The following is a 25588-nucleotide window of genomic DNA, read 5'->3' as shown; positions in this document are numbered from 1 at the left end:
AGCTGAGCTGATCCAAAGCCAGGAGACAGCAGATTTTCTAGGTCTCCCAAGTGAGTTCAGAGTCCCAAGGATTTGAGCTGTCTTCTCCTGCTTTCCCAGGCCAGAAACAGGCCAGAAACAGGCAGCTGGATGGGAAATGGAGCAGCTGGGACACGACCTAGTTTCGACATGGGATCTTATTGTGTGCAAGGTGAGGACTTTATCCACTGAGCCTTCTCGCTGGGTCCTGGGTGCAGTTTCTAATTCAGCCAAACTGAAGCTGAATTTGTGTCTTTATGAAAGTGATGCTAAGAACTGCTTATATGGAATCGTTGCTGGGATGTTTAGATGTAGCTTTGAAAGGAGTATGGGAGAGGAAGGACATAACTTTAAAGAGGACCCAGCCAGCTTAAATCATTCTGTACACCTCATTTTCTGCATGCATGTGACAACAAGTTCTGCAACTCAGACTTCATTCTCTCGTTCCCACTGCTACACTCGTGTTGCAGTTGTTTGAGTGAGCTCCTCCACTGGCCTTTTGGTTTCCTGCAGCTTGGCTTTACACAGAACTGGCAGGGCCAATAGGGACAAATGATAGTGTAGTGTTTTGGAAAGAGTGGGCACAGAGGACACAGGGCCAAGCTGGCAGCGTTGCAGAGCCAGTTCCTTGCACACATGACCATGAGGGCAGGGCTGGATTCCACAAGGGCTGGCTCTCAGAAATTTTCACCAGTTTAGCTCAAGGTTCAAATTACAAGCGTCAGCTCAGCACTGTTTCCGGAGCAAGCACAACAGAAGTGGCCAGCAGGCAAGACTGCTGAGCCCACTGCACTGGGAAGATTGTGGCTGAAGTGGGCTGCTCCCAGTCACTTGTTCCTGGGATAGCTGGAAGAGCAACGTGGAGTCAGCTTTGAAGGTGAGGCCCCTTTGTGAAGTAGTAGATTTGTCAGGTGAACAAATCTGTAGATCTAATCTACTGTGTGAGCGCTGTAGAGAACAAATTGTACTGCACATGGGATTTGTGAAAAGTGGGTACATTTTAACTAGTCTTGCCATAATGATTAAAATATAAGTTGAAGAACAGGTTAACTCTTCATCAGGATTCCAGTTTATGGTCTATAAATACCCCACAAGTATCATGAACCATAATATGTAGAACAAAACCAGTTTTACAGAAGATGGTCATTGCTTTGTGGACATTTGCTGTTCTTAGATAAGTCAGATTGAAATGCTGATGTTAAATCATGCTCATGAAATGTAGGCAAGTCTGCTTAAGGAAAAGGACTAATGTCAACCTCAGAAATACATCTTTGACGCATGTTCTGTAGAGGGCATTGATTTTGTCAAGAGTTCTGAAAGATTCTGAGAGATGTTAGCTCTGACCTAATAAATGAACAAGGGTCAATGTGGGTGCTGTCTGGAGACAAGTGGCTGAACAGAACACTTACCGCATGTGAACACTGCAAAACACTAACATAGTTAGGTCTACTCATGTTATCAAGTAGGCGGGTATGAGGCATCAACGCTTAAATACATAGATAAAGCAGCTTAATAAGGATAAACATATAGAACAGATTTACTGTTTATTTAAATAAATTGGAGGACAGATTTTATTTCACTTTAAAGTCACTGGCACAAAACCCATGCTTTATTTCAGTGTTCTGTCTTATATTCTGCTTATATGTGCTACATATGAACTCCACTGTATCCTAAATGTCGCCTTTTATTCCTCTCTACTATGTCTGTTGTGTTAATTTTTAGAGTTGTTTTCACCTTGCTGTGTCTTTCTGTTGTTGAACATTGAGAGTTTGTTTAGTGCTTATCCATGCTTATGTGGTTTTAAAAAATTTTTAAATTGCCATTTCCTCCTTGCAACTATTTTCTTTGGATGAATTTCCACTTCTGCAATGTTGGTCAGTTTCTGACATTCACACACAAGGACATTGTCCACTGCCCAACGCTGTGTCAGGCTCAGTGAGTATTTGGGATTTTCTGAGAACTCTCCATTTTGGTGCCCTTTAGTGTTTTATTTACTGGATGCACATTTCATTGTCAGTTTCTGTGTAGACTCTTAGAGTGCGGTTGTAGTCTCGACCTATCAGGAAATGCAGTGACGTTATACCCCATGGATTTGACATCCAATATCACTTTGCAACTTGTGTTCATGTAACTTCCTTGTGTGCTGTTTACACACAAAAGACAATACGAAAGCAGGAATATGAAACTTTCACCATTCTAAGACCCTAATGCACAATACATGACAGTCCAAAGTGTCTACAAACCACTGTCATGTCCAGGATATGTTATGCACTCCATATATGCATATTGATTAAAAGAATGGATTAACACTCTGTACCTTTGTAAAGTTGAGGGACTAGACCGACAGGTTAATGCAAACATTTTATATGTTCAGTCATTTGTCACACACATCTATTGTGCACTTGCTATGGTAAGCATTAATTATAGGAGAATCCATAAAATGGCCCTCTTGCCTCAGAAATGTGGTCTAGAAAAAGAGGCCTGCCTATAAGCCCATTTGAAAGCATCCTGCTACACATCAGAAATGCAGATCATATGTATCAGTCATGTAGAAAAGAAAGCATGCACCCAGTGAAACAGGCTTGTAATTGAGACACACATCAACACGTATGGAAACATCACAAAGGGGTTATTTATTCTTCCTGAAATTAGAGATAACGGATAACAAGCTGTTGAGCTGAACTTTGAAGAATGAGTGGAATCTGAACGTAGAAAACAGGGCCGAAGTAGGGCATTCCAAGCCAGGAATAAAATGCTGGTAGGTCCTAGGGTTGCACTTTGTGTTGAATGAATATCCTGAGGATGTGTATCTGTGAGGGAGATGGTTTGGGGTCAGCCCCAGCAGAACAAGCACATTTCTGAAGTGAAACCTTCAGCTCAGCAGGTATAGCCAAGGCATATCACACCCTTGATTCTACCAAGTCTCCCCTGTCCTCACATCCTGAAGGAGATACAAGGGAGTATTAAGCACCTGCTGCCAAATGGCTAAGAGAAATCTGGGAAAAGGATAGAAGACACATGCACTGAACAAATGAGGGGCATTCACCAGTCCACTTACTAATATGCTACATGGCAGAACCTGAACCTGGATGTTTTCCATAGACACAAAAGACTATGGGTTTCATTGCTGCAAATCCAACTCTTTGTAGACTATCATAAAGACAACTGGTCCTGAGGAGTTATGCTAAAAGACTCTGAAATCACAGAAGTCTTAAACTTGCAGCCAGTAAGAGTTGTTGGGTCAGAGCTTGTGTGTTCACTTCTAGTCAAAGACCGTGTTGCTGATTTGACAGGCTATTTTATTGTTTATCACAAACAGAGGAACTTCACACCATGAGGAAATGTGGTGCTTCTCAGCCAGGATGAGCTGGGAGGGACCTGAGTGAGATGTCCTGGGATAAGAGTCGGAAGAGCCTGCTTTTGCTCCCACTTGGACACTTGTATGTTTTTTCCCAATGAACCAGGAAAAAAGATCGGAGCGAAAGAAGCAACAGAATTCTTAACTGAGGAGAAGGACATTGGGGCGTTTTTTTTTTCTTCTTACAGACGTTGCTCTAGCCTGTGCATGGAATGGTCCTGAGTTGTTTTTGTATCTTTCCATTATGAAAACAGAATAATGTTGCTTGATGTGACCTGCATTGTAAAAAGAAAAGAAACATTATTCTTTGACTGCAGCCTTTTCTTACTGGTATTGCAAAAGGCCTTAATATAGAATAGGGAGCTATTTTTAGTGAGTGATTTGAGAAAGGCAGAATAGAGAGCAAGAAATACAGAAAATAGTGAATTTCTTCTACTTGACAATTCTCTGAGTCTACCAAGAAGCCATTCTGATTTTAAAAAATAAACTTCTTCATCATTTGTTGAAAAGACTGCTAGCTATCCCGTATTGAATCATCTAGGTATTTTGTATAGAAAATCAGTTCTTTGGTTTTCTGTTACACTTTATGGATCATCATGGATTTGCATAACCTTATGCAGATACCACTGCATCACGAATGTATAGCCTCCTTGTACTTGTCAAAATCATGCCAATTTTGTAAGCAGTTTGTCACTCTCTAGAGTTACAACCTGAGATGTTTTGTGATTTGTTTGAATGAGCTAATCCATACTCATTAATCATTGATGCTTTCCTCTCTGCTTATCATTATAAATACTTTTAACTGTCTTGTCTAACCTCACTGCTCCTGTCTCATGTAGCATCTAGTCCACTCTTACCCACATTTCACACACTTTTCCTGGACTTATTCTTACAGATCAGATGTAATGTATTTCAGTTTTACAAAGTTAAGCCTGGGTTTTTCATCTCTTCTTTTCCTCAGTGTTAGCTTGTGTTCTCTGCCCTAAAGAAGGAGAGCAAGATTACCATAGCTAATCAATATCCTTGTCTGCTGCCTCCAATCAGGATATTCATTTTATCATTTCTATGTTTACATAAGAATAAACCTGCCATGAGAAGGGATGCAGAAAAGGAACCTTTGAATTTGGGGAGAGGTACTATTTTGAACAACTCTGTACGTATCTTTTCTGAATCTATTGTTACCAATTTTTCAACCTAGGACTGTTGATTCAGATTTCCAACATACCTTTTTTTTTTTTAAATAACATTGTATTATGTGACACAGTTTTATAGGTACTGGAATTCCCACCACCCCTCCAATAACACTTCCCCCTTGGTGGATTCCTCCACCTTGTTGCATGTCCACAGTTCAAGTTCAGTTGCGATTCCTTCAGTGCAAGCATATACCAAGCATAGAGTCCAGCATCTTATTGTCCAAATATGTTCAACAGCTTTTTGGGGAGACCATCTCTGGTTTGAAGATAGAGCCAATTGAGTAAAAACCTGATCAATCAAAAGCCCCAACATAAAATCAGCAACAATACACAATGTTATGATATTAATTGACATTCCAGCTTACTTGTATGCGTCCCATTTTGACTGGAGGCTGGACAATGTGATTTACACACTGTTGGGTAACGTATTGTGTTGCAGTTGTCTATCAGGTTGTATTTTGTCTCACACACAGCTAGTCATTGGAATCAGTAGAGTCATTTCAAGGCTTGCTTTAACTAGTTGTTGGGGTGGATCTAGAACAAAGCCAATTTGGTATTATATTTTCTGCTGTAGCCGGTGGGCCAATAAACACTTGTCAACCTGTGTGAGTTGTAGGAATGTTTGCTTCCTGTCCTTTCCAGCAACTCTTTGCTCTGACCAAGGCAGTTTCTCCTTGTGCATGTTTGGGACACTGATTACCCAAAGATCCTCGGGGCACTATTCAAATCTGTAGACATTCTTCCCTCCTCTTCTCAGTCACCCTCTCCCTGTCCTTCTCCCCCAGTCCCTCTCCTCCCCACCCTCTTGGTCTCCCCTTCTCTCTGATTTATCACTGTATCTGAAGCTCCAACATGACCTCCTCCAATTCCAATCTCCATCCTGTGCTCCTTGGCATTGCAGGATGCTGAATGTAGCCTGGAAAACACATCCACAGTATCTGATCAATCCTAGGGAACAGCTTATCATTTCTCTGTTCTTATGTATCATAGCTCTGTGTGATCAGACATTTAATATTGTTGCCATAGCCGTTGTTCCAGGGGTGACCATAAATGCAGCTTGGTTACTTTACTTTGATAAGAAACACAAGAGTTTTCCATGTTATTCTAAAAGACCACATGACATGCATTTCTATTCATCATGTGACAACTCAGTTTAACACATTGTACTGAGAAAACTTCCTTACTGCTTTCACTTGGCAATTTCTCTATTCCAAATATCAGAATTGTGGTAACATAACCTCTTTCCATGACTTTTCATGGAGTTTAATGTTAGGGAATGTTTGGATAATCTTTCCTTGATGCAATGAGTACAACATGTAAAATTTTTACAAAATGTATTTTATCATTTTATGATACAGTTTCCTAGTCTATGGAATTCACAAGTGTTGTGAATTCTGTATTTGCCATGTTCTCCAGGTCTTCCTCAGTTAACTCTGAGTTTGGCAAGGGGAGTCTTCATTAATATTTGTTGTACCTCTGTCTTTTCTTTTTCTCTTGGCCATTTTCCTTCAAGTTATCAGATTCTTCTCCTTGGGGCAGGTTTTTAGGCTCTGTCACCTACAGGTCTACAGTTCAATTTTGCTTATTGCAGTTGATACACTGCTCTTTGTTTGAAGTCAGTTGTTCCACAACCTCGGGTGAGTTCCAGGTCTGGATTCATATGTTAGATTTCCACCATGGTGTCCCTAGCCCCAGCTCCTGGTTCACCACTCTCCAGCTCCTGTGATATTGTGCTGAGGCTGCACCATTGTCTGTACAACCTTTCTCCCACTTCTGATTGGAGTAGGTCCCAGGATTAGGGAGATGTGACATGTCCTCTATAGCTAGGTTGTTGGTGGTGCTACTCTTGCTTAAACCTGTTGGCTATTAGGTCTGAGGATCACATGGACCTATTTTGACACATACACTGGAACAGTGGGTATCATTTTCTTCTGGGACCAGTGCAATGTACTGAGCTTAGTAAGTTTGCTCCCAGCCCAGTGCATGTGCATCACACTCTTGTCCCTGCAGTCTTACATTTTTGCCACACTGTGCAAAATGGCACCTGATGTGCTTCTAATAGAGTTCTTGATGTGCTGGCCACCCATATCTGGATGGACCTGCAAGATGCCATGTTATTGCAGTTCACTGAGCCAGAAATGGGTTCACTCCCAGTTCAATGTATGCTCAGTCCTTTCCCATAGCCTTTGCCTCCTGAAACAAAATGGTGCCCGATTTGCCTCTAGGAGGCAGACTGGGCTGTGAAATCCACCCTATTCTCACACTGCCAGTCTGGGATCTGCCACTCTGTCTCTGCTCCTACTTAAATCATACAGACCAGCAGGAGGAGCAGTTGTTTTTTTTTTTTTTTTTCTGGATTCACCTCCTGAGCTCCTGGTGAAAGTCCCTCCCACGCTGTTGCTGGTGGAGTTCTGGATGTCACTGCACTTCAGATAACCACTTTCTGAAAACTGCTGGGGATCAGTCACAGCAATGCCACAAGACTGGGTTCACTACTTTCCAGTGTCTGCCAGTCTCCAGGTACCCCTGTGCAGTTGTCCTGTCTTCTCCTATTGGTCTCAATGTACCCTCTCTGTTTCACACTGGCTAATGTTTCATCATCTGTTAACATTGGCCTTCCCTATTTTGTCATGTTGATTCTCCTCAATAACTCCTAGATTACACATTTTTCTATAGAGTAGTAAGGGGAATTGCTGATCACAACTGAAATTTTAAAATGTTGCAATTATTCTTAGTTGCACTTGTTAACCTGTAGTAGGACAATGGCTTTATTCATTAAAAGGTAAGAGAGAGACCTAAAAACTCAGAAAAACAAAAACCACCCTGTGTTGACTGTGAGTCTTGTCTTCCCTGGAAGTTGGTGAGGATCTCAGCAAAGTGACACTAAAGAAAGTCCTGCCTATTAATGCAGAACTTGCTCTTCCAGGTTCTGAATCTTCTCCAATTCTTCTCATTTCTGCACGTTCCTCAGTTCTCTCTCTAGGACACGGACTCCTGCACAATGTTGGCATTGCAAGGTGCACAGATGCTACAGATGCTGGAAACTTCCTTGAGGAGATGCCTTCCGGAATCCTTAAAGGTGACAACAGAAAGTTCTGAGGAGGATGAGAGAGAGAAGCATGCTTGGAAATAGAAAGGAGACGAACGTTTGTGCAATGTGTATTTTAAGTCACAGTTTATTCATGTTTCCACTCCTTTGGAAGTGGAAACATGATGTTTGTTATTGGTCCTTATTGTTCAGGTGGCTCTGTGAATGGATTGTCCAATATCCCATGAATAGTTGCAATGGTACTGCATGAGCATAGGCATGTCTGAGTCTAACTGATGTCCTTTGTTCTGTACTGACTTAGCATATTCTTCCCTGACTCCCTTCCAAACAGCAGTTAACACTTAAAATTAGCCCAGAGTTCTCCCATGTTGGCTAGGACTGAATATTGATATTTAGTTGTTTTCTCTAAAAGAACACTTGCTAGGTGAGAGCTTGGCCAGCAGGAATTTTAAGCGTAGATTCTGATCTGTGTTTGTAATTTTTCTTTAGCAATGAAAGGAACATGATTCTCTTTCTGGTGGCATTCTTTATTAGATGTATGTTATTTCATCATTGTTTCTATTAAATGCATCATATCAGCTAAGCTCATTCAGTTTCCTCATTCAGTATGAAATTTTAAAGAGTATTTATATATATTTATGAAGCAAAGGGACACACCCTCTTGAAAGCAATAGAAACGGAGACAATCCTCTCAAATTCATTGTATGAGCCAGAAATCACCTTAATTCCCCAAACAGAAAGAGCCATATAGAGAAAGAGAGCTATAGACCAATACTCCTGATGAACAGAGAGGCAAAAATCCTCCATGAAATGCTGGTCAACAGAATCCTAGAATACATGAAACAGATCACTCACCTGTGCCAGGGATGTTTCAACACACACAGAAGTCAATAAACCAGATACACCACAGCAACAAAGCAAAGACCAAATCCCTGTGATCATCTCAATAGAGGCAAAGAAAGATTTCAGCAACATGCAGCATCACTTCATGGTTAAAAATCCTTAAGCAGATGAGGCATAGCCAGAAATTCCACAACCCAATCAAACAATGTATGAAACGAGATCTGCATTCTAGAGAGACAGAGAGCTCTGCAGCTCTGTGTACAGCAGCACAATTCACAACAGCAAAGCTACGGAATCCATACTGATGGCCATGAACTCAGGAGTGACAAGAAATTGTGGTACATCTACTCAATGGAATGCTACTCAGCCATAAAGTGAAATGAAAACTTGCCATTTGCACCAAAATGGTTCCAGATGGAAATGATGGTGTTCAGTGAAGTAAGCCAATCTGAAAGGGATAAATATCATACGTTATCTCTGATTTAAAACACCCAACTTGAAAAGTATAGTATGCTTACACAGGTGAACATAAATATATATCTATGTCTATGTATATGTTTATATTTACATATGCACACTTACATACTCATAATCATGATTATTGCAGGGAAGACTAATATACTGCAAAGCAGTGGTGGTATGCAGTACTATTCTCTATTAAAATACTACTTTATATAGTATTAATATACTACTTTATATATTAAAGTAATATTCTCTACTTTAAATACAAGAAAATTTCCAATGAAACTTACAAATATATCTCTACATCATACTATTTTCTCATTTCCTGTACTTATTATGTCATGATACACTTAAGTATTGTATCATTTAACTTGAACTAAGGAACTATACTAATATATGAAAAAATTGGCAAGAGGGAGAAATTGAGAGGGAAAGTGTGGAGGGGAGGGATGAATTCCTCTGCTTTTCACACAGTTAATAAAAGTAAAGTGACAGAGTTGAGTACCAAGACCCTAAATTTAAGACCTGAGTCTATGAAGTCATTGGAAGAAAATGTAAGGAAAACACTCAGGAACATTGGCATAGAGAATCTTCTTTGAAAAGATCCACCAACACAGGCAACAAAGCAAACCAAAACTACATAAATAGATCAGTCATTTGAGACAGTGCATTGACCAGATAAAACAAGATTTGGCACACTATATTTGCTGAAGTACTGCCATACACAGATCTTTCTTCCTTATTTTAAGTTTTTTAAAATTTTTATTGGAAAGTCAGCTATATAGAGAGGAGGAGAGGCAGAGAGGAAGATCTTCAGTTTGATGAGTCACTTCCCAAGCGGCTGCAATGGCTGGAGCTGAGCCAATCCAAAGCCAGGAGCCTGGAGCCTCATCTGGGTCTCCCACACAGGGTCCCAAAGATTTTTGGACCCAGGTCACAAGAAGGGAGCTGGAATGGAAATGGAGCTGCCTGGAATTAGAACCAGAGCCCATATGGGATTCTTGGCGTGCAAGGCAAGGACTTTAGCCACTATGCTATTGCGCTGGGCCTAACTTTCTATTCTTAAATGCTAGCTCCTGCATATAAGGGAGAACACGTGGTCTTTGTCTTTCTGGGTCTGACGTATTTCAATCAAAATGATGTTGACCAGTTAGGTCAGTTTAGATTATGGCTTCCTATTTAGGCATTAAAAAATAATTGACCAGTGAAACCGTTGAAAGTGTGTAGACAATGGGATGCCGGACTGTCTGACAGTGTCTGTATCAGTAATGTCGGGACACACTTAGAGAAGAGACTGGTGTAATTATGACTCCTAATGAAGGACTATAGTATTGTACCAACGTGTGGAAAATCTGAGGGGTGGGAGTTCGGGGTGGGAATCCCAAATAAAATAAAATTTTAAAAAAGTTGAAAATTAGTCTTTAAGTTTATCAGTATAGACACATGTTCATAATATATCAAATAATCAAACATTATTTGTATTTTTTCTGTTTTTCATAACAGTTTATTAAATTTAGATTTTAACTTTAAGATAATATTTTTAATGTTTTGCCACTTTCCTTTATATGCATATCCTATCTATTCACATATAAACTATTGTTTAAAACAACTGGGAAATTTTAATATGACAAATGAATGATTCATGACAATGATTATAACTTGAGGAAAGCTGAGTATATTATTTGTGTATATGGATGGCTATAGAAGAATCTGCAACAATATGTTTTAAAATCTTGTCATATTTTATACAAAAAATATTTGTCTCGTTCGATAAGACACTGCACTATCTTTTTCCAATACGCTGATCTCTCTACTTTCTTGGAGTTTGCAGGTTTTTGGGACTGTCTTCCACATCAATCACGGAAACCCGTTCAACTTAAAGGTCCTGGTGGATAAGTGGCCTGATTTCAACACTGTGGTTGTCCGCCCCCAGGAGCAGGTACGTAGTGAGCTGCCCATGCAGATGAGTCTGTGCTCATACCTGCTGTGTGCCTGCCATGCCCCAAGCAGTGTGACTCCTATGGATGCAGAAATGAATCAGAGATGATGATTGAGTCTTGGTCTTCAAGAACTCACAGACTCAAGGTAAACATAAACAAAAAGATCAGTTACTGCTAGGACACAACAGTGTGCAAAGGCATGTGTGCGAAGTTAAGAACCAATCCAAGTAAGAGATAAACTGTGCAGATTGGAGATGGAGTTACAAGAGAAAGTTAGAGACACTGCCCTGTAGAGTTTTCATCCAAACTAGATTTTGCAGTTAAGATATGTATTTGCCAGGCTGATAAGGAAAAATAGACATTATAAGTGGAATAAACAGAAGAGCATAAATATGAAGGCAGGCAACCTGACAATGAGCCAGGATGACTATAAAGACAGAAAGCATATCATTATAATATCAACATATACTTTAAGGATTTCTTTATTTTTATAGGAAAGACAAATGTACAGAGAAAAGGAGAGAGACAGAGAGAAAGATCTGCCATCTGCTGGTTGACTCAGTAAGTGGGCTGCTCAGCTGGAGCTGAACCAGAGCTGGACCAGGATCCCAGAGCTTCTTCTGGGTCTGCCATGTGGTACAGGGTTCCAAGGCTTTGAGCCATCCTCAACTGCTTAACTGCTCTCCCAGGCCACAAGCAGGGATCTTGATGGGAAGTGCAGCAGTCAGGACATGAACTGACACCCATATGGGATCCTGGTGCTTGCAAGGCTGGATTTAACCACTGAGCCATTGTGCCAGATCCTAGCGTTAGAATTTTCATATACAATTTGGGAAGGACTTAAAAATTTGTGCAAGTAATTTGCAGGAGGGGTGAGACTCAGCCCAAAAACCACCCTCTGAGGCAACTAGACAGCACACTCTGCAGAGAATCTCTGGAGACAAGTGTGATGGACAAGTCCATTTGTTGGACGTCAAGCATAGGCTTGTTAAGGGTGGGGCAGGGAAGACAAGCACAAGGCCAGACAACCAGCTTACAGGTCATGTGTTTCTCCAAGGGGCACAATGTAACCTGCCCCCATCCTGGAGCTGTTTCTCACAGAGAAGGAAAGAGAAGCTGAGGAGAAAGGTGCACCTGGGGCAACAGCCCAGAAGGGGCAGACAGGAGCTCTGGCCTGTTGGCAAACACTGCGGCCAAAGGTGGACAAGGGACCTGTATGCATGCACCAAGATCGGGGGTCCTACGGGCATCTGCCGAGGCCAAGGCCCCAGCCTGGACCTATGGCCCTTTGCATAGGGCAGGTAGGCCAAGACCCATCCAGGCACCGGGCTCACCCACACTAAATAGTTAATACAATTCAAAGATGAGTTAGTTGGAAAATACCAAATAAATAAATAAATAAATAAAATGAAGTAGGGTAGAAGGCTGGAGCAAGATGACAGGCAAAAAAAAATTTTTGTGATCACAAGGTCATAGTCTCTACTTGTAGCACAGTAACTCACATATTGAGGGAAAGCATTTCAAGTACGCATCTGATAACGCATTAATGCCAAGAATATATGAGGAACTCATCTCAATGATATGAAAACAACCATCACCTGACACTGAAATGGCAAACTACCTAAATAAACATTTTCCCATAAAGACACAGCCAAGGCAACAGCACTATGGAAAAAAAGTTTTGAGCATTTGTGGAGATGTTGGATAAAGATACAAAATTTCAGAGACATAAATTCAAGAGATTTATTTTATTACACAGTTATTCTGATTCAGAATAATACATAATCTTTTTCAAAAAAAATGCTATGAGTATCTATACAAAATGTTCTTACCACAAAAACATCTTGTCTGAAGTAAATATGTATGAATTAGATTTAGTCATTCCACAATGTACAAATACAAAGATACTACAAGGAAAGGGAATTAAAAGATGATTGGTGTAAAAATTGGTGAAGTCCATTAAGAGTTTCATATGATTATTTTAATGGAAGGCAGTAGCAATTTTCTTGTAATGCATTGCCTGGAGTCAGAAATTTATGGTCAATTTCTTGCCTCTTCATGGGATTAAGGGAGTGAATTCAATGGCTTAAATCCAAGTTTGCATGTGGATTCGTCAACGCCTGTGTGGGCTGTCACACAGGGCCAGCCACAGGATAGCATCGTGTTGTACACATGGCATACCAGTGTAGCAGGCAACAGCCTAAGTCTTGGTGTCACAATACCTGGCTGTTAAATATTTTTAATTCATTTACCTGAGAGGTAGAGAAGAAGAAGAGAAAGAAATAGAGAGAAAGAAAGAGGAAGACAGGGAGAGAAAGAAATAGAGAGAGAAAGAGAGGGAAATAGAGAGGGAAATAGAGAGAAAAAAGAGAAATGAAACAGAAATCTCCCATCTGCCATTCACTCTTTAAAAAGCCACATGAGAGGTATCAAGATGGCAGAATAGGGTAAGGACACGTTTAAACGGACAGAGAAGCATTTAACCAGAATAAAGCAGAGAGGACAGATTTCAGCAAATACGAAAGGATAGAACAACAGCAGAGGGGTACCTGGAGACTGACAGACACAGGAAAGCAGCGGGCACAGCGGGCACAGCAGTGTGGTGTTGCAGTGAATGATATTCCAGCACGGTGATCTAAACTCCACCAGCAGCCGGAACTCCACCAGCAACCAGGTGGGAAGGGACTTTCACTGGGAGCTTGGCAGGTGAACCCAGATGGGGAACTGTCTGTCCTGCTGGTCCGTTTGATTTGACCAGGAGCAGAGACAGAGCAGCAGGTCCCAGGCGGGAAGTGCGAGAACAGTGAGGATTTCATAGCCCAATAAGCCCACTAGAGCTCAATTGGGCGCCATTTTGCCTAAGGAGGAAAGGGCAAGGGAAAGGACTGAGCATGCTCTGAGAGGGAGTGAGCTAATTTCTGACTCGGTGAACTGCAACGACGTGGCATTCTATGGGTACCATCCAGGGCAGGTCTGGGTAGCCCTCAGATCTGTCAGCCAGCAGATCAAGAACTGTTGTGGTAGCACTTCGGGCACCATTTTGCGCACTGTGGCAAAACCTTTGCGACTGCAGGGGCAACAGTGAACTGCGCATGTGCTGAGCTCGCGAGAACTCGCTGAGGTCCCGCAGGAAAATAATACCGACTGTGGCCTCATACTGGTCAAAACAGGTCCGTGTGGCCCCCAGACCTAGCGTCCAACAAGTTCCGACATGATTAGTGCCACCAACAACATAACTAGATAGGACACCTGGTGTCTCTTTAATCCTGGAACCCACTCCAACCAGAAGAGGGAGAAAGGTTGCAGAGACAACAGTGCAGCCTCAGCACGGTATCACAGGAGGTGGAGAGTGGTGAGCCAAGAGCTGTGCTGTGGAGACTACGGTGGATATCTGACATAAGAAGCCAGACTTGGAACTCACTGGAGGTTGTGGCACAAGTGGCTGCAAGCAAAAAGTTGTGTACCAACTGCAATAAGTAAAATCTAACCGTAGACCTGTTGGTGACACAGCTTAGAAACCTGCCCCAAGAAGAACACTCTGCTAACCGGAAGTACAATGATCAAGAGCAAAAGAAGAGACAAAGGCACAATGAATATTACTGAAAACTCCTCTGCAAAGGAGCAAAACCCTTTGCCAACCTCAGAGTTAACTGAGGAAGACATTGAGAAAATGGGGGACACAGAATCCATAAGACTCATTTTAAAGATTCTGGTCTAAAATGAGAAGTTAATGCAAGAGTTCAAAGAATTTAAGGAAGCAGTAAAGGAAATCAAGGCTGGTATATCAGAAATTAAGAACACAGTAGAGCAAATTACAAGTACAGTGGATAGTCTCCAAAATAGAATGAAACAAGCAGAAGAAAAAAATCTCAGAATTGGAAAATATTTTCTGTCATTGGGGGAAGCAAACAAACAGCTGGAAGCAGAGCTGGATCAGGCCAAAAAAAGCATTCAAGAATTGAAAGACACTATTAAGAGGCCAAATATAAGAGTTATGGGAGTCCCAGAAGGTGCAGAAAGAGAAGCTGAGTTTGCAAATGTATTTAATGAAATAATCAAGGAAAATTTCCCTAATCTGGAGAAAGAATTGGGAAACAAGATCCAGGAGGGGCACAGAACTCCCAACCAGCTTGATCAAAAGCGATCTTCCCCACGACATATGATCATCAAGCTCTCTTCAATTGAACATAAAGAAAAGATCCTTAAATGTGCAAGTGAAAAACATCAATTGACATATAAAGGAAGGCCAATTAAGCTCACAGGAGATCTCTCACAGGAAACTCTACAGGCAAGAAGAGAATGGAGTGACATATTCCAGATTCTGAAAGAAAAAAAATTGGCCTAGGATAACATACCCTGCAAAGCTTTCTTTCATCTTTGAAAATGAAATAAAATTCTTCCATAGTAAAGAAAAGCTAAAAGAATTTGCCTCTTCCAAACCTGCTCTACAGATGATACTTCAAGATGTTCCCTTGACAGAGAAGAGGAATAGCACCTACCAAAACCAAAGGCAAAAAGGAAGAACATCCCAGTAAAATGACAACAGAAGACTAAATCAATGAACAACCCATTCCTAAAATGACAGGACCAAAGTACCACCTATGTATATTTAACTCTGAATGTAAATTGCTTAAGCTCAATCAAACATCATAGATTAGTAGACTGGATTGAAAAACAAAACCCATCTGTTTATTGTCGGGAGGAGACACACTCCAACAAAGATCAGCGGAAACTATATCACATGGGTTTTGTTGTTTTCTGTTGGTTTCATCTCTTCAAAACACTTTCTTCTGATTAAATCATTCAATGACTCGTAGATCATGCAGTGACATCATTTTCCTCAAGAAGGTTCTTGATTTTCACCTCTTCAGCTACACGTTGCACATTTAAAAGCATGTTGTTTAACTTCTTGGTGTTGTTAATTTCTTTTTTTCTTCCGGAAGTTGATTTTGTTTTGTGGCTCTTCATTTAAGGGGAGGTAAAGTAGTTGTGTAATGGAGACTGTCATATCTAGTAACATGTCATTTAACTTCATGGCATTGTAAATTTCTATTTTTCTTTCTATTGTTGATTCTGTATCATGACTTTTCATTTAAGGGAATGTACAGTAGTTATGTAATGGAGACTAACAACCAGATGTGAGGAGGCAGTGTGGTTGGCATCTCTGTTTCCAGACAAAGATGGACTTACATTGAAACTGTTTATATTATATTTTGACAATAGGATTCTGGACTCTCTTCCATTGTCCATGCCCGCAATGATGAACATATGACTGAGTATGAAGGACTATATGTTAATAATGATATAAAGGAACTGGGGGGGAAGGCAATTGGGGAGGGGATAGGGGAATATGGAACTGTATCGTAAAATGATAGCAACAATAATAAAATGTGAAAAATAATAAAAATAAATAAATTAAAAAAAATATATAAATCCACACATTAATAATTAAAAAAAAAAAGCCACATGAGCAGGGGCTGCACCAAGCAGAAGTTGGAGCCAGAAACTGAATCCTGGTCCCTACACCAATGGCAGAAATTGGGGTACGTGAGACATCTTCAGTGCTGTCCAGGGCCTCAAGCACCCAGGTATCCCTGATACGGGATGCAGGTGTTCCCAAGAGTATTAGCCCCAGTAATCAAAGCCATCCCGGAGCCACTTTAATACAGTCATGTTCATCGTTGGCATGTTCTGCAAATATTTTAGCTGCAATGTAGCTTTTCTTGTAACAGAACGTTTCCTTTTCAATTGCCTTTCCTCTTCCCTTAAGGATGTCTGAGAAATCAAGGAACTATCTTGAAATGATTGTGTTTGTTTTTTGAAATTTTAATGTGACACAGAGGTAGAGAACAGTATTGCTCTAAAATTTTATAAGTGCTTTAATCTTGTTCTTGATTTCCTTGACTCAGAAACAATTGTAGTACACAAATTAAAACACCAATCCCATTTATTGCTTCAAGCAATACAGTAGAATGATAATATAAAAGGAAAAGAGCACTGTGTGATGAACCTGAAGAAGGCTCATTGTTGTTTTCTGATAACAGAATATGACAGACGACCTCGATCACTACACCAATACTTACCACATCTATTCCCGGGACCCAAACACCTGTCAAGCTTTCCTTGATTCTCCAGGAGTCATCAACTGGAAACAGCACTTGCAGATTCAAAGTAAGCCAGAGAAATGGGATGCGTGAGGTCTCCTTTCTGTTTCTCAGCCAAGTCTACATATGACTCAGATCGCCTTCCTCCAAGCACCAGACCCCTTAGCTTGTTGCTTTCTAACTCCATTATTCCTGTATCCACTGACGTGAAAAGCATATCAAGGCCTAGGGAGAATGGACTTCATATAGAGAACTACATTGTAATTCTTACTACTGAGGACTTAAGCACATTTTTCAGATGTATCCAGGACCCTTAGGATGATGGGATGTTAGGGCAGGCTCATGAAGAGGAATTCATTGTGCCATAGAGCACTTCTCAGGTCACTTAAGACAACTGTCTTGGTTATGAGAGCCAACTCTGAAATCAGAGTCCTAAGAATAATAGCCAACTGTCAGTTGCTTTGTGACTTTAACCAACCAAATTACCCTGAGAACGTTCTAGAAGACAAGACACGGAAAAGACTATTTAAAAATGTGGAATAAGGGCCCGGCGCGGTGGCGCAAGTGGTTAAAGGTCCTCGCCTTGCACGCCCAGGATCCCATATGGGCGCCGATTCTAATCCCGGCAGCCCCGCTTCCCTTCCAGCTCCCTGCCTGTGGCCTGGGAAAGCAGTCGAGGACGACCCAAAGCTTTGGGAACCTGCACCCGCGTGGGAGACCCGGAAGAGGCTCCTGGCTTCGGACCGGCATAGTATCGGCCCGAGGCGCTCACTTGGGGAGTGACTCATCGGACGGAAGATCTTCCTCTCTGTCTCTCCTCTCTCTGTATATCCGCCTTTCCAATGAGAGAATAATAAAAATAAATCTTTAAAAAAAATGTGGAATAAGGAAAAGCTAGAACAATAGCTGGAGGTGTCACTTAACTTTTTCTTCATGACAAACCTCATGACTCTATGACTAAATGATTTTAGTTGGGTTTTGCAACATGGTTCTTCTTCTGGTCTTACATGGATTTATTAGCTGGTGAAATTTGTTGATGGATTGGCTATGAATATGAATGGAATGACTGTGGAGATCAATCCAATATGGGGCTCTGATGACACCATAACAGTACATGTGTCTCCACCCGGCTAGCCTAGACACTTTTCAATGGCCATTGTCAAGGCCACCAGGAGCAAAGCGTTTTTCCAAAGATTTTCTCTATGCTAAATTTGCAAGTTTCATGAGGGAAATAAAATGATTTAGCCACGGGAACACAAAGCACAATTGGAAAAAATGGAATTGAAGGAGACATGGGATTATGGTGGATCATTGCTGCAACAGGGCACAGGGTTCAGAAAACGTTAGCTAACTGTTAAATAGACTCATTTCCTTTGATTGTTAAAGCAACATGGTTGTGTAACCCAGAGAATTCTCTTTGCATAATTACTGCCAACAACGTGGCTCTGTCTGAATTCCCCTCTGCAAACAAACAAACAAAATAAATAAAATGAGATAATAAGAAGAATATTTAAAAGCCCCATCCTGGCTTCCTCATTGTCTGATTCCATTTCCCAGCAACTCCTACTCCTCTGCAGAACTTCCTATCATGTGTTTTGATCATTATCTATCTCCTTTTATTTCTCTAGGCTCACAGAACTGTCTGAACGACGTGATACAAAACTTCTCAGCCATTAAATCTTTCAAAATCAAACACTCAGAAGGCTTTCTGTATATGTCACCTAAGACTGCTGAGAAACTCATCCCTTCCCTGCTGGATGTCAAGAATTTACCACCCACTGGTGGCAAGCCCAAGGCCATGTGAGTTGGTTAAAGCACATCTCCTGTTTCTGAAGTAGCTTCCCAATTTCTCCCCTGCTTTCATTCTGACTTCCCACATCAATGCTCTCCCAACAGTCAGGATCATCCTTGAAAAACTCCAACACCAACTGTGCTCCTCTCTGCTTAAAAAATTCTATTGTTTTCCATTTCATCTGGAATATTTAGAACCTGTCTACCACTTGCACCTTTGTAACCTTCCTGTTTCTTCTCTCCAACAATGCTTGTATGATATTGGTCTTCTTTCTTTGCTCTATCGTCACAGGCCTATCCATCTAGGCACTCTTTGCCTTTGCTATTTCCTGACTTTGTACTCTGTCTCACAAGATAAAAGAAGTCAGAACGAATATTACATCCTCGTCCTCATGGACTTTCTTTCTGGGCTTTCCATAGCAACCACGAGAAGTTCAAGCTCACATCTCTGGATGTTGCCCATGCTTCCTTGGTGAATAAATTCTGGTATTACGGTGGGAATGAGAGGAGCCAGAGATTCATTGAACGCTGCATCCGGACCTTCCCAACCAGTGGTCTGCTGGGGCCAGATGGCACCCTTGTGTCCTGGGACCTGATGGACCAGACTGGAGAAACACGAATAGCAGGCACCCTACCTGAGTACCGGGGTCTGGGCCTTGTCTCCCACACTGTCCATGCCCAGGTTGTTGCCATGGAAAAACTTGGCTTTCCTGTCTATTCTCACACAGACAAGGACAATGTAGCTATACAAAGAATGAATGACACTCTGCACCATATCCTCATGCCCTGTGACTGGAACCAGTGGATCTGCATGCCTGTGTGAAGCCAGGCCTGGACTCATGAGCTAAGAATAAATAGGGATCTATCTACAGCAGTGGATAAACAGAGGAATGAATGAATAAATCATTGTAAGCTGAAATGGTGCGAGCTCATTGGACTACCATGAATATGTATGGTTGGTCAAGAAAACTGCGATGGACTTCCTAGCTCCCTTGACACAAAGCAGGCCAAGGTCCTGGTACATGGTTCCACATGTTTTAGCTTCTCACATTTTCAGAATTTTTGCATCACTTCCTACTCAGCTGCATATTGCTCCAACGTGCTTCTCCAGGAGTGCTGAATGCATGGTTTGGGAGACTCTTTGCCACCCATGATGAGTAACGGGAGGTGCTACTTTCTGGGCATTATCACTTACTCCTCTCTCTGCGACTGATCCTTTACTGATCAGCACATCAGTACTATTGTTAGGTCTTTAGAATCTCCTCTAATTATGGTGTGATAGATACACCCAATACGCTATGTAGCACACAAGCAAGATTAGATCAAACACAAGGTATGTGATATAACAAAGAGAATTATCAAAATGAAAACCTTGTATTAGCCTATCCTCTCTCACCTCTCATTCTAAAGAAAATGATCAAATGTTGTCTTCAAACCCTGAGATTCCTGGAACTGCTGCCTCTACCAAATAATAAATTTTCTACTTGCACAGATTTCAGCTAAGTGATTTGTGATGGGAAGAACATGGGGTGAATGTACATGGAAGGGTAAGTTGGATCACTCAAGCTCAGAGAGGCAGGTGTGCGTTCACCTGAGATGAGGGAGTGTTTGAAGAGGAGGAGGATACACCGAGGATACCTACAGCTACACTTGACCTTGAACACATTATTTTAAGATACTCAATTCTATGGTGTGTTGACAATTTGCTTATAGGAGAGGAGTTGTTGGCAGGACCTGCAAAATAGGCAATGTTCCAGACTGAGACAGGTTAGCCAAGACTGAAGTGTAGTGTTTTCACCTGAAGTTAGCATTTGAAGCACTTGCCATCTACAAAGAGAACTTTTAATGGAAATGATCACTTGAATTAAGGAACTGTTTGTTCTCTTCTTGCCCACCTGAGATGAACTGGAGATGAACCATGCCACCCAAAACATTACCACTATCACCACCATCAAACATGTAGAGTATGACCAGCATGACTCTGATTAGTTAATTATATATAGGCAATACATTTTTATTTCTATTTACAGTTTTAAGAACATAATGTTGTTTCCCACCTTCCTCCCTCCTTCCTTGCCTCTCACCCTCCTTCTAGTTTTCTTTTTTATTTTACTTTGATATTTTTAGTGACATTATTTTCATTTAAGCGTAAGCACAGCTTCATCCTCCGCTGAAAAAAGAATTCAAAAGCAGTAAGTAGGAAAACCACTCCTCCTCATGAATATAATCAAGAACTACAAACAATGAGCAATCTCAAAATGTCAATCTCACTCAGACACCTTACATTTTTAGATTCTATATATTATTTCCCATAAGTCAAGAACACATGATATTTGCCTTATTTGGGTACTTTCTTACCAAGTTTTATTTGGTTTTACTGAAAAGGCAGAATACAGAGAGTGAGAGAAGCAGATAGACTGATGTTTTGCTGGTTCACTCGCCAACTGGCCATGGCTATAGCTGAGCTGATGTGAATCCAGGAACCAGGAGCTTCGTCCAGGTCTCCCATGCAGGTGCGTGGTTCTAAATCTTTGGGTTGTCCTTAACTGCTCTCTTAGCCATAGTGAGGGAGCTGGATGGGAAGTAGAGCAGCCAGGATTAGAATCGGTGCCTATATGGGATCATGGAGTGTTCAAAGCTAAGGACTTTAGCTACTAGGCTTGCTGCACTGAACCTGGAACTGGTTTATTACAATAAGAATAATGAAATCCAATGGCATCCATTTTCTCATTTTGTGTGTTAGTAGTATCTTAGTCTTAGAAGCATTCTAGTAGTTTTATATTAGTATAGAATTTTTATACTAACTAGTATGTATGTTTATATTCTAGTATATTTTATATATATATATTAGTATGTTACAATATATAAAACAAAATTAAAAAATATTTCTTTGGGGTCCTGGCACAAAAGCCTAAAGGCTCAAGTCCTCAGCTTGCATGCTCTAGGATCCCATAGGGCACCGGTTCATGTCTCAGCTGCTCCACTTCCCATCCAGCTCCCTGCTTGTGGCCTGGGAAAACAACAGATGATGACCAAAGCCTTGGAACCCTGCGCCCACGTGGGAGCCCTGGAGGAGGTTCGAGGTTCCTGGCTCCTGGCTTCAGATCAGCTCAACAGTTGTGGTTGCTTGGGGAGTGAATCATCAGATGGAAGATCTTTTCTGCATCTCCTTCTCTCTGTATTTCTGCCTTCTCATTTAAAATAGAATGAATCATTTATAAAAAATTATTTCTTTTTATTGAGAAGGCAGATATAAACAGTAAGGATAGGCAAAGATCTTCTTTCCACTGGCCTATTTCCTAGCTGGCCGCAATGGTAGCAACTGAGTTGATTCAAAGTCAGGAGCCAGGAGTTTCTTCGGGGGCTCCCACATGGGCACAAGGTCCCAAGGCTATGGCGCATCCATTATGCTTTCTCACACCACAGGCATGGAGCTGGATGGGAAGTGGAGCAGCCAGGACATGAATCAGTGCCCATATGGGATCCTACCACATGCAGAGCAAGGATTTGGAGCCACTGATCTCTCTTCTGCTAGGTTATTTTGCACTATAGTCACCTCACTGTGCTGTGGAACACTCTAGAACATATTCCTTCTGTGTTTTGGTTATCCCAGTATAGCCTTCTTCTATACCCACTCATCTTTCCATCCCACTAAACTGTCAAATCAATAAATCTTTTTTAAAAAGAAATTCAAGTGGAAGAGAGTGATATTGATGAACCTGACCTTGTGTAAGCCTACTAACATGCCTATTTGTGTTTTAGCTTTTTAACAGAAGTTTAGAAGGAGGAAAACCTGAAAGGATAAGAATGTAGAGTAAAAATACATGTTTATGTACCTTGGTACATTTATTGGTATTGTGGGCTAAGTTAATTCCAATGTATCCAAAAAGTTAAAAAAAATTATTTGTTCTTACTTTTCTTCACTTACAAAGACAAAGCATATTTAACACAGTTGATAGGTAAAATTCAAAGATTATGATCCTTCAATGCTCCCCTTGCTCCTGCCTTCCTCCTCTTTTCTTTCTCTTTTGCTTGTTACAGCGCATTTTTGATTTCCTTCATAGTCAAGGGCTTACTCCTGCGCTAAATGAAGAGTTCAAGAAATGGAAAGTAAAGAGACCCCTGGTCCACTGGTATGTGACAAGTGTTATAAACAGCAATCAAATCCAATTTCTTATACATCTCTATATGTTAACTACCACAAACTGAAAAATAAAAATGAAAATGTACACTAAGATGAATTATTATATAGAAGGTAATTTTTTGAGCCCTGGTCCAGTAGCCTCGTGGCCAAAGTCCTCTCCATACATGTGCCAGCATCCCATATATATTCCAGTTTGTGTCCTGGCAGCCCTGCTTCTCATTTAGCTCCCTGCCTGGGGTCTGGGAAAGCAGTTGAAGATGGCCCTAAGCCTTAGGACCCTGTGGATGCATGAAAACCCAGAAGAAGCTTCTGGCTTCTGGCTTCAGCTCAGCTCAGGTCCTGCTGTTTTTAGCCACTTGGGGAGTGACTCAGTGGATGGAAGATCTTCCTTTCTGTCTCTTCTTCTCTCTGTATTCTGACTTTCCAATGAAAATTAATAAAGCTTGAAGAAAAAACTAATGAATTAAAAAATAAACTTAGTGTTGTCTAATTTATAGTGTTTATAGAAACAGTAATCATGTGCGGCAATGTCCCAAGCATTTACATTCACTCATGCTTACTCAGTACCCCACCCATAACAGTTTCAAGTCCTGCAAGCTGATTCAGAATAAGCACCTACACAATATTGCCATGAAAAGATCTTCTAGGCCATATATGTTTACCACTCCTTTTCTATGTTTAGGTATGTTTGGTATGTAAGTATTTACCATTGTATTATAATTTCCTACACTATTCAGTACAGTTGCATGCTGTGTAGGTTTACAGCTGAGGAGCAACAGGCTATATCACACAGCTTAGCGATACAGTGGATTCTGCCATCCAGGTTTTAATAAGCACATTCTATGCCTTCACACAGCCACCAAAATTGCCTCACATTTCATTTGTTTAAATATTTATTTATTTTTATTTGAAAGGCAGATTTTTAGAGAGAAGGAAAGACACAGAAAAAAGGAGATCTTGTTTCTGCTGGTTCACTCCCCAAATGGCTGCAACAGTCAGAGTTGAACTGACGTGAGGACAAGTGTCAGGAGCTTCTTCTGGGTCTCCCATGTGGGTACAGAGCCCCAAATGTTTCTTCCATAAGCAGGGAGCTGGATTGGAAATGGAGGAACCAGGACACAACCCTGAGCCCATATGGGATGCTGAGGCTGCAGGTGTAGGGTTGGCTTTCCAGGTTATTGTGCTGTCTCCCTAACAATGACTTTTTCAAAATGTATTCCTGGGGCCAGTGTAATGCTGCTGCCTACAGCACTGTCATCCTGTATGGGCTCCAGTTTGCATCCTAGATGGTCCACTTCCAATCCAACTCCCTGCTAATGATCTAGGAGAAGCAATGGAGGACGACTCAATGCTTGGGTCCCTGGGTACATGTGTGAGACCCAGATGAAGCTCCTGGTCTTGGCCTGACCCTGTGCTGACCATTGTGGCCATTTAGGGAGTGAACGTGTAGCTAGGAAAAGCTCTCTCTCATTCCACTTCACCCCTAAGTCTCCCTCTTCCTGTAGCTCTTATTCTTTCAAATTAATATATATATATACATATATATATATTAAAGTATTAGAAAGCATACTACTAATATTTACTTCTTAATGTTGATATAGAAATGGATGCAATAATAATTTTCCCAACATGAAACTGTCCTTCAGTGATTCTGAAAAAAACCTAGCCCTGCTGGTCTGGGTGGGCCATTTCCAGTATGAGCTACTAGGACATGCTGCCTGCATTGTCACTGCCAGCACTTTATCTGGATCCCAGAGCAGACCTGCCCGTGAAGACTGAGCCTGGTGTCCCTGGACCCTCCTCAGTTATTTCCTGTAACAAAGCAGGAACAACAACTATAAAGAGCAGGAGAAACAGTGGGCTACCTAGAGGAGCATGAACTTGGTATAGATGGGAAACACCCAATGAGGTTAAAAACTAGTGCCTAAACAGACTCAAGCGTGGCAGTGGTGTGTGAGCCCTGGTCTTTGGATTGGTTGGGTAGGTGACTGAGTGAGTGTGGGAGCTGAAGGATGCTGAAAAGTGGGTGGCGGCACCTGGTTCCTGGGACAGAGGGAAAGGAGGATCCTGCTGTTCACAGCAGTCAGGCTCTGTGAAGTGTGACTCCTGCTGTCCACTGTTTGCAAGTACAGCTCAGTCAGGATGGACTTGGGCCTTAGTGCAGGAGTAATGAATACTCACCATGACTTCAACTCCAGGAAATAAAATCAATAATGAATATTCCAGGAGAAAGAAGAGTAACTCCTAGAGAGATCAAAGAAAAATAAGTGTACTGTTCTGTTCCACCGGATGAAGCCACACACAGGTTCTTTCAACTCTATCCAGGAAACCTTCTCCCTTGTCCCTGGTCCTCTCATTAGAGTGTTCCTCCCTCCATGAAAAAGCTGCTAACCTGGGAACAAGGTGGTGAAGACAATGACCTAGCTGAGGACAAACGTCCATTCTTGGCTGTCTTGTATTGTGCAGCAGAGACTCAAAATGCATTTCTTTAACCTCCACCTTTGTTTTCAGAGAACGATAGAGTGCCAACATGAAGTAAAAGGCAGACTCTGTTATTTTTAAGTTTTATTTTGTTTTTTGTTGGAAAGGCAGATTTACAGTGAGAAGGAGAGAAACACCTTTTGTCCGCTGATTCACTCCCCAAGTAGCTGCAACACCCAAAGCTGAGCTGATCCAAAGCCAGGAG

The 25588-nt window shown here is 41.4% G+C and overlaps 1 protein-coding gene across 1 annotated transcript; it reads left to right on the top strand.

Moving 5' to 3' along the window:
* The first annotated feature begins 712 nt into the window (after positions 1–712).
* Positions 713–19581, top strand: LOC121172207 (glycine N-acyltransferase-like). Its single transcript, XM_041004058.1, has 6 exons — positions 713–895; positions 7541–7648; positions 10755–10862; positions 16908–17034; positions 18596–18767; positions 19179–19581. Exons 2-6 carry the CDS (start codon positions 7571–7573, stop codon positions 19579–19581), a joined length of 888 nt encoding a protein of 295 aa, XP_040859992.1. The 5' UTR covers positions 713–895; positions 7541–7570.
* The last annotated feature ends 6007 nt before the right edge of the window (positions 19582–25588 follow it).

Source organism: Ochotona curzoniae, unplaced genomic scaffold, assembly GCF_017591425.1.
Source record: "Ochotona curzoniae isolate NIBS_2020 unplaced genomic scaffold, NIBS_Ocur_1.0 scaffold_3171, whole genome shotgun sequence".
Classification (NCBI taxonomy): Eukaryota; Metazoa; Chordata; class Mammalia; order Lagomorpha; family Ochotonidae; genus Ochotona; species Ochotona curzoniae.
This window is presented reverse-complemented; position numbering and strand designations above follow the sequence as displayed.